The 10,219-nt window shown below is 43.4% G+C and overlaps 1 protein-coding gene across 1 annotated transcript in view; it reads right to left on the minus strand.

Annotated features, from left to right (window-relative positions):
* LOC105276834 (MDS1 and EVI1 complex locus protein) overlaps positions 1-9,627 on the minus strand; it is a 77,613-nt gene extending 67,986 nt beyond the window's left edge. The window contains exon 1 of the mRNA XM_011334765.3: positions 9,215-9,627. Within this exon, the coding sequence (XP_011333067.1) occupies positions 9,215-9,251 (37 nt within the window). The 5' untranslated portion in view covers positions 9,252-9,627. The remainder of the gene's footprint in view (positions 1-9,214) is intronic.
* Between the last annotated feature and the right edge of the window lie 592 nt (positions 9,628-10,219).

Below are 10,219 nucleotides of genomic sequence, written 5' to 3' on the forward strand. Positions count from 1 at the left end.
TGGAAAAAAACGCAATTACTTTTTGGCCAACCCAATATTTTGTACAATATACTGAAAGATCAATCTTTAATTGCTATGCAATAGTCTCTTTGTCATAATTAAACTTACCAAATTTGTCGTTAAACATCAGCAAAACTTTTAGCACAAAAACGTTAAGTGTGATGTGAAAGAACATCAACACCCAAAGCGGAGCATTTAACAGTAGCTGCAAGCCTTTCGCAAGCCGACGTTAATTCTCACCTTAATCTTGCGACGTGATTTAGCAAAAGAGCAACAATCGCAGCTAAAAGAAAGGCCTTGCGGCTTTCCAATGAACGGCATCGCGCGCCGTGATTCTCCCAAGGTACCGCGTAAATCACGAGGCTCGCGCCATGCAATGCAGATGCAGCGTGATGCAGCCGACAACGTGGCAGTGCGCTAATGCGATAGACGTGTTGGAAGAGGGAGGAGGGTGCCTGCATCGTGTGCGGGAGGGTTGCATGAAGCGCGCGCGCGAGAACTTTTCCTCTTTCTTCGGCGTTGTCGCAACGTCGTCGTCGACCAGAAGTGGCAGCGCATGGGTGATGGGGAGTCCACCCCCTCTCGATGATGGTGATGGTGGCAGTGAGTCGAGAGAAGGAGAGAGAGAGAGAGAGAGAAGCGGCGGAAGAGGGAGGAAGAAAAAAGGAGAAAATCTGTAGAGCTAATTCGCGTGCGAGATAACACGCCGGTCGAGCGAAGTTGTGTGTGCGCTATCGTCGAAATGGTCTCCGTCGAGTCACGGAGGGAGTTGGTCAGGGCAGGGAAAGGCCACTGTCGACTTATGCCGGAGGGTGGTAAGATGATCTTATCGTGCCCTCTCTCTTTCCTCTCTACCTTCTTCTGTCGGTTCACCTTCGTTCCTTTCACCGCGTCCCACCAGCTCCCTCCCTCCCACCCACCCGTCCACCCTCTCAACCCTCTCTCTTTCCCGCCTTTACGGCAACTACCTTTACGCCCTCTCACCCCTGATGACAATATCGCGTGGCCACTGAGATAACCGCTCATGTCATTCCTACATCGACTACCTACTTCTCGGTCTGACTACCACGGCACGAGCGGCACCGTCCTCGTAGAGACACTTTTATGTTGCACGAGAGCCGAGTACACGCTCGCGCGAGCCGATTGTCATCGGGGAAATCTTACGCGCGTTTCGGGTAATACGCCGATCGATAGAGCCACGAGAATAGGGTTTATTAAATTACGCGCAGAAGCTGATTTTGCAATCGCTCAGTGCACTATCTTTCTCGCACGATTGCGCAAGTAAGATGCTGGCTTAAACATCAAGAGTCTTGGTTGCATGATGATTCGTGCTGATATGTTGACTGTTGATGGTGTCGTCGCTTCTAATAAGGCGTTTATCTGTATCGGCATCCGTTTCGTGTTGCTCAATGGGCCGATTGAGGCGTCGACTTGATCGCGATCACGGAATTCTGGCCCAGTTCAACGAGATCGCTGTGCAGCCATAGGCGATGGCAACGTTGACGGCGTAAGTGGTGGTAGTCGTGGTGGAATGACGTCGCGGGAAATGAGACTCGTAAAGCAACGCCAGACACGCGAGCCACTCCAAAGAGCCCTCGGGTCTCCCTACTCTAACTTGGAGACACTCGTACATTTACAACGCTTTTCCGTACGTTTGCCTTTCTATTCTCGTTTTGTCGAAAGTACTTATCGTTCGATCGTGCAAGGATCGACTCGTCAAACGCAAGCTTGTCTCTCACGATAAGAAATTTGCGAATCTAGATAAGCAGGCATAGTGTTCTTGTTTCATATAATAAAAGATTGTTGGAAATATATAATTTCTTGGAAGAGTAATCACTGTGAACGAGTGGATTGTTGGAACACAATTAGTCTTTTCATTAGGATCCATAAATCTCGCTTATTCGCGGATAACAATAAATTTATAGTTTCTTAGCCCTGGCACTTTTCTCAGCATGCAATTCTCAACTTATTATTTGGGACGCTGATATACCGTAAAAATGATCGACTCGCGCGATAATTGGGCTGCCTATTAATTTTTCGAGAAACAGCTAGGATGAGAAATATCGTTCGAGCGGGCGAGACAAAACGACGAGGATCGTCTTTAACGATCGGCGGCTCATGCGTGGACACGCGTGCTCATCCGCCACGGTTCTCTTCGGCTCTTTCTTCCTTCTGTTGTCCACCGCCCAAGACTCGTTTCTTCGCGGCACTCTTCATGGTCGCAGCGGCGCGAGAGACGTACCGGGAACCGGCCGAGATAAAGGAGGATTCCGAGATTTAATAACCTCGTCGACAATAATGCACGCTGACACGACGCGTTATGCGCATCCATTACCGCAACGTGGCCATCGCCGATGCTAATTCTCCAGCCATTATCGGCGGCATTATCGCCGCAGAAGCTAGCGCAGCTAACTCTTCTGCGGTCTTGATCCGAGAGCGGTACCACCTTACGAGCCGAGTATAAAACGCAACGGAATAATAATGATTCTTGCGACTACTCAAACGTTCCGTCCTTGTTTCTTCTCTTTCGCCTTTCTCATATTTTTGTTTTTCGTTGTCTTTCAAGTCAAAGATTGAAGGCTTTCGCGATGTCGATTATTATAATTAGATCTGGCTACCGGGTTGGAGCCGCGATTTTTGTCACTTTGGTTCCAATATTTCGTGAACATATCAATATATTTTATCAGAAGGTGATAAGCAACTTAACACTGTCCCTTAAGTTATATGTAAAAGAAAATTGCAGATTTTTCAATCTTCTCTTGAATAAAGTCTTGTTATACATATATCTTGTTATTTCTGATACTGCTGCTTTTATTTGTAAAAAATATCGAATGTATTGTTACAAGATATTGATACGAATATATTTGTGATTTATATATTGCCTCATATAATGTATTATTGTGTTTGTCAAAATCTTTAAGCAAGCTTTCTAGTGATGCTGAAGCGCCTGTGTTTCCTCTCGGGCAATTTCATGACTGAGTAGCACGAAGTATAGCTCGTATCCAGGCGTCGTGGATCACATACCCATTCTGTGTATGTGCGAACAACACATCTATATTAAATAAGTATGTGCATAGCAGGCTAAATTATTATATATAAATTTTAACATTTATATATTATATTATAGCGTTTTAACTTTTATATAATAACGTACACGTATACATAAAGACATTTTTAAACGCGCATTTTTTGGGCAAATACTTATCTTCTCGATGCACGTATCTTAGATACTTTATCTCATTAATAATATGTAATAAAATAAAATAACATGTACAAATGTCGAAAATTCTGCAATTGCATTCAGCAATTTAAAAAAGAAATTATTGTTTAAATAAATATGTGCACATTCAAATCGACTGATTATTTAGCACGAGAACGCCCAGCGCTGACCAGCTTTGCGCAACTTTACGCAGGAAGTTATGACTCAATTTGCATCCTTCGTACATTCATCTTGTTTTCCCCGCATTTCCTTGAACAATCGCATCTGAAGTAAGACGCGAGATGATGGCGAGCGCCGATTGGCGGAACTCCCGAAGCAAACTGCGATGCTGGAACTTAACGCGTGTGTATTTGTTAAACAATTGGCCGTTCGCGGAGCAAAAGGTTCTGGCGCGGGAGAAGCAGGACGGATGTCTAATTAGATGATTAATTGTTTAATTGCGGAGTCGCGGGGGAACAATGGCGCCTTATCGCCGGTGCGTGCCCCCAATAGCAACACTCGCTCGTTACGTTGTCCGGATTAATATCGTACGAGAATATCGCGATTCGAATCTACTACAGAAAATGTAATCGTTTAATGCAATCGAAGTGCACAGATTAAAAGATTATATCGATTGAAAGATCGACGCGGTAATTTTTGTACAACGCTCATAGATGCGTGGCGCAAAAGTTACAGCAGCGTTGTTATTATTACAGTATTGCGTAGTATTTTAAGCAAGCATGCAATTTATGCAAGATGCGTATTGCATTGTTTCCATCATGCATACGTAAGTCAAGAAAGTAAGTTTAGATATTATAATACGATCGCACAACGACATACCACTCTGAAAATACTACAACGTCGTACGATCGATTATCCATGTCAGTGTTGAAAGCGCAACATATAGAGATCTGGCTAGCTCAGCCCGCGCGTATTTGTCCGTCATGCCTGATTGGCCGCGTTCGTTTCCAATCGGACTGATTGCATTCCCTGCCGGAAATGGCAAACAAATGACAGGCGAAGGCAAAACGAACGTTAATTGGTAAACGCGCGAGAAGAAAAGACTCCGAGTTGACTCGCGAAAATATTGGCGAACAAACCACCGAGACTGAAGGAGGGAGGAGATTTCGAGAAAAGTGTGAAACAGAAATTCAAGGCGCGGGAATAATTGTTAAATTTACACTATCGGACTTTGCATAATTGCTCGGTTTTTCGAGGAAGCATTGTACTGGCATTTCAGCTCGCGTCGCTGGAATCGATCACACTCGGCTTGCCAATGAATGTTTGAGCTACTCTTTCAGAAGTGACGTCACGTTGAATTAGAGTTTGATATCGATACCCCATTGCGCGATTTGACGAACCCTCAACGGACGGTTTATGCTCGGCATCGGTTTCACCCGCGTCAGCATTTAATTCCCATTCGGGATGCCGGGATCTGTTAAATCGTGTCATTGACATTCACGTGAGAGAAAAAGAAATTACCGTTGAATTGATCTTCTTATTTATAAATATTTCGACCTTACCTATTTATTGCAGTTGTTAAACTATATCGTAATTTTTACGCCGGTTAGTTACACGTATATAAAGCATATTTATAATTAAAACTACGAAATATTACCAAGTCTTTTAATAACAGATCGTTTTTTTAACAAGTTTACAAAGAGATTTATTTATCTGTATAATAAAAATATATATAATAATTCTAATATAATTGATAAATATATATAATAATTCTACAAGTCATTATAAATCTCTATTTTACTAAAATAAATATAGCTTTATTATCCCGCGTTCTTATCCCGCAATAATTTTTTCCGAAGGACAGAAAATGCATCTTCGTCTCATTATACTCGGCTTTACGAGGCGATCTATTCGCGATCGGCTATTCTCGCTAGTAGTTCGTTTAAGTATTATTGACACCAGGTCGTGTCGTAAAATGTGAATACGCGTTGCACTGGCTGGCATGCCTGTCACACACGACACAACGTGATCCGCGATAAACTATTTGGCCGAAGCCTGCAGCATACAACGCGGTTGCCAATTAAAAGCCGCACCAGCGAAACGAAACGGGAGACAATCTGTGATCTGGCATGAATGATATATCGCGCCGTAATTCTTAATCGTGCTGCATGCGGTGACTCTCGAGAAGTTTCTTTAATGCCGAACTTGTACCGATGATAACAGCATTGTCTCAAATCGCAGGAGCGGACGACCGTCTCTCGCGCTACGAAGGTAAAAATTCTGGACGCCTGCAATAGAAGCAAAATTGAAACAAGAAGATACCGGAAGTCGTAGTATATTAACGTGGCGGAATATAATATTTTTCGGCAGAATTACTTTGCGATCAAGCAATTAGGCAATTGAGCAATTCGCAATTGAGGTTCTTCAAAATTTCATCAGTTCCTTTCAGATCCGCCCCTGTTGAGCCGTTTCTCTAATCCGATTAATTTCTCTTTCTCTCCCCGTAGTCGCTTCGTCTTCGATACGTTCGTCGCCTACGTTGATATAATACGCCGTAAAAGTTCGTCCGTTGTAATAGAAAAAGAGAAGACATCGCACGCCCGTGACCGATTGATCGGCTGATCAATTGTTCCGTCGCCCGCGCGGCTTGCTCACGCAAAGGACGACTTCGAGGTTCCAAGTGTTCTCTTCGCGTGACGCCGATAGCCATTGCACGCGTCTTTACATGCAAAAATGCGAGTACGCGCTGGCAAATAGTTGAGATATGGTGTCACAGTGTGTACTGCGGGTATTGCAGCTCTATCGTTATGCAAAAGTCCTTATCATTATGCTTGTTCGCCTTAGTAAATCGAACCGTCAGCGCTCGGAAACGCAGAGAGTCACGGCTTTTCTCATAAATTGTAGAAACTCGCAGAATTGACGAACGTGACATATAAATTAGCAACTAAGTAAATCGTCATGTTATTTTAAAAATTAATTACTTGAAAAATTTCAAATTTTTCCCTAGAGAAATACTTAAGAATTGCGCGTACGTTGAGATAAAGAATTAATATGGAGAATTCCTGAAGCGCGAGTTCGCACGTTTTAAAATGCACGCGCTCGCATCGAGGAAGAGGTGTCCTTAATTGAGCTTGTTTAAGGAGCAGAGCGAGGACAGAAAGAAGCAGAAGAAGACGACGACCAAGAAGAAGAAGAAGAAGAGGTAGGATCTGCGGTAGCAGGAGTCTCCCGCGGAACGAGAATGGACTGACCTACCTCAGGATCATCCGATCTATTCATACTCCTTATTCATACTCCTTATTCAGTTGTGCTCTCTCTCAGGATGCGAGACAAAAGCGGCGATGAAACAGAACTCCCACCCCCTACCCTCCTCCCACGTTATTCGGTGCGTTGTGTTTCTTTGGCTTTGTCTCCTCTCGGATACGACTTCCGGTGCCGCGGTTAGATGCGACTCTCAATGGGATGATGCATCTTTCAAACCCCCGGTGGGTAGGTGGATTCCGCAATTATTCCTGCGGTCTGGAGAGAGGGTCCTCTTCTCTTTCCGCTTCCTATCAGTTTCATTTCAGAGTTTCCCGCTTGTCTTGCGAGCACAATGCATCATGCGCATCAGAGGAACGTTAACGGTCCGCATCGATCTCTAACAAGACGTTATTCGATTCCGTCAAATACGTTACTTGTTAACATTTCCTTTTTCATTAGTAAATATTAAAATAATGTAATATAATATATATAAAACTGATATGAAAATAAAAGTTTGTTCAAAAAGATTTGCGGCAACGGACAATTAATTGTGATAATATGTTTTATATATGAAATATGTATATATAAAACGTAGAGATATATAATTTTGCTTTAATTGCGTGTGAAAAAATACATTTTATTTTTCACATTTTTAATTTATTCACAGAAACAGAGTTAATAATAAATTTTGCGAAGCAATAATAAATAGAATCCAAATAGTCCGTGTCTATATTAGAAACAGACAGAATGTGTCTGTCTTTACACAATTATTGTTCTTCCATCGTGTTCAAAGAAAATATCAGTAGATTGTTGTAACCATTCGTCGAAAATTCGCTGTTTCGCCATCCATAATGCAACAATAAATTAACGCTGGTTCGTTGCGCGAGCGAATCTTTTGTGGACCGTGCGATGCTGCATTGTTAACCAACGTACAAAGAGGGATTGATTCGCACTTTTGTTGGACAAACTCGTGATCATCCAATATTTACTTTGCAAAATTTCATTTTTCCATTGAGGAAACAGCGTTCGTACAAATATTATGTATCTTGAACAGAGGTATAACTTTCTTTTCCCATATCAGTGCGCTTCAACTTGATACAGAAATTATTACAAATAATTTTTACTAAAGCACCATGAACAAAATATCGTGTCAACCATGAATGGGCGGGACTTTCGATGGCAAGGGAATGAAATGGCGAGAGGACGAGCAGAGTGACTAGACAAGACAGGAAAGAAGGAATGATATCGACGTTGCTGGTGCGCCAGCGCGAGAACCGCCTACTCGTCTTCCACATTGTCCTCGTTGTGTCACCACCAACGGCATCACGGACAGTGACGCGTTCGTTGTTCATCATGTCGTTATCATAAATCCACGTCGATTTTGTTGGGGACCAATCAGCTGGTCGCGACAATACATGTGAGATTAGATTGTAGAGAATTAGGATAATGAGAGACAACGAGACATTGTCGACAAAATTTTATACCTTCTCTGTCAGAATTTCCTCACTAAAAGCACGATTATTCAATGCAGAAGATATTACGCAATTTCTTTGATCAAAAATCTATATACATTTATTTCCACATAAAAATGCAATTTATTAACAAATCTAATTGCTAAAGTCAGTTGCAAGGAATTCTTAATGTTATAAAATATGCATATGAATATAATTATCAAATTTATGCCTCAAGCCTGAAATGATTAGAAAAGAATCAATAGCAGTTATCGGTAGAAAAAAATTCGATACAGTGTGTTATGTGTGTGTTGCAACGTTCGTCATGCAACTTGATTTGTCAAAAATAAAGTCTGTCGAATGATCACGGATAATATCGCGAAGTCTCGACTTGGCCAAGACACAAGTACGTTTTGCAACGGCAAAGTCTTGAAAATGAGTTTTATACAGTACCCATGCCATGGTTTGCTTTTATTGCCTCGTTAAATAAGTTCCGCGGAAAGACTTGTAATGTCTTCCGTTTCAGTATAGCAGTTTCCAGGAGCGCGATGGAATCGAGTTTCATTTCTGATTTCCTTCATCGATCGTGAAGATTCGCGAGAGAGCGGTTGCATAGCATTGACTATGGAAATTAATGAAAATATAAAAGTTAGATTTTTCGTAATAATTAGGAACCTAGATTGGAATTGTTTAAAGACCGCGCATGGTATTTTAAAGAATGTGGAAAATGTCATACACCGTTTGTAATACATAAAGTTTATGTGAGAAATTAAAAACCACGACATATTTCTTGAGAGAGTTCTTAACGCTCTTATTCGTCGAGCAATTTAAATAGTAATTACAATTCCCTCGCGTGTGCATTTTACCATCTGTATATTTCTAGCGTGTGAATAAAATTATAAAGCATTGCACAAGACGGTAAATGCACACAAATGACTTTGAGTGATATATAAATATATATATTAAATGCTCATGATTATTTTGAAATCACAGAGACATTTATCTTTTTTCTCATCGTAAAATGAGAATAATTTAGGAACTCACTCTTATAAAGATATGTAAATAGTGAGTATTGCGAATAAATATAGTAGGTTTGTAACTGTAAATTTTTATACAAAAAGATATTATAAAATATATAGAAAAGAACACAGCATATTTATACAGCTTTATATAGATTCCTGAGCATAATATTAAATTAAAAGATGAGAATCATAGAGTTATATATATGTATATTTTACATCTTTTCCATATGCGCAGACGAATAAACACATATACATTTTTCTAGTCAATCTTCAAATAATTATCCATCTATAATCGGATATTTATCGCTAATAATGACGAACAAAAGGACAGTACTCACCCTGTGCCAATCTCCTCGCCACCGGCTTGGATCTCATCGCTGCACGGCGGGTGGCGAATTCGAAAACAAAACACTAACTGTAAGAATGTTGCTGACAGTCCTCCGAGCCATGCGAGTTTGCGCACCGGTTTATTATCCTGTCGATCGTGTCACACTCGGTCCACCCCTCCCTTCGTGGATCGCCAATCGAGTATCGCGACACGCGAGCGGTAGCGCGAACGAGAGGATCTCACCCTCGATCGATCTCGGCGGAAATGATCGAGAAATAATTCACGACGCTCGAGGACGGGCACGTACCGGACGCGCACCGGACGGCGGTGTCGATGAGGATAGCCCGCGCTCTGCGGCCGACTTCCGTTGCGGACCGCGACCGCCGGTCGCGTCCTCTTTGTCCGATTCCTCCGCTTATCCGACGGCGGTGAGAGAGAACCCGGTCGACCCGTCCGTCCGTCCGACTGGGATCCTGACGCGCGTCGGATCTGTCCTCCGACAGAGCGCGGAGGAGGCTTCTCCTGTCCTTCGCGCGTCTCCTCCTTCTCCTTCGCCACCTCGTCCTCCACCCCCGCGGTGTTCACCCTCTCTCCGCGACCGAACTCCCCGCGAATCCTCCTTCTCGGCCTCTTCTCACCCTCCTACCCCTCACCCGTTCTCCTCTCCTACGCCACCGCCGCACCGTCGTTACACCGCCTGCTCTTCCGCCCTCTTCTGCCTCCTCTTCGTGTCGCTACCGGTACCACTACCATGGCCCGTGACACTACCACCGCCACAGTGGCGTCGACGACGCCTCCTCCTCAGCCTTCTCCCGGCCTTCCCCACCTGCAGAGTCGACCTGGTGGCTTCCCCACCACCTAGGCGACCCGGCTCCGCTGTCCACCAATGATCAGCGGCTGTCTCTCCTCCGCGGTGCGAGCCGTGCACACGGTGGTTCTCGCAACCTCTCGCCTCTTCGCTCCTGGGGCCTCTGTCCTACCTGCCTCTCTGTCGGCCGTTCATGCAGTCTCGTCG

This window comes from Ooceraea biroi, chromosome 2 (assembly GCF_003672135.1).
Source record: "Ooceraea biroi isolate clonal line C1 chromosome 2, Obir_v5.4, whole genome shotgun sequence".
In the NCBI taxonomy this organism is placed as follows: domain Eukaryota; kingdom Metazoa; phylum Arthropoda; class Insecta; order Hymenoptera; family Formicidae; genus Ooceraea; species Ooceraea biroi.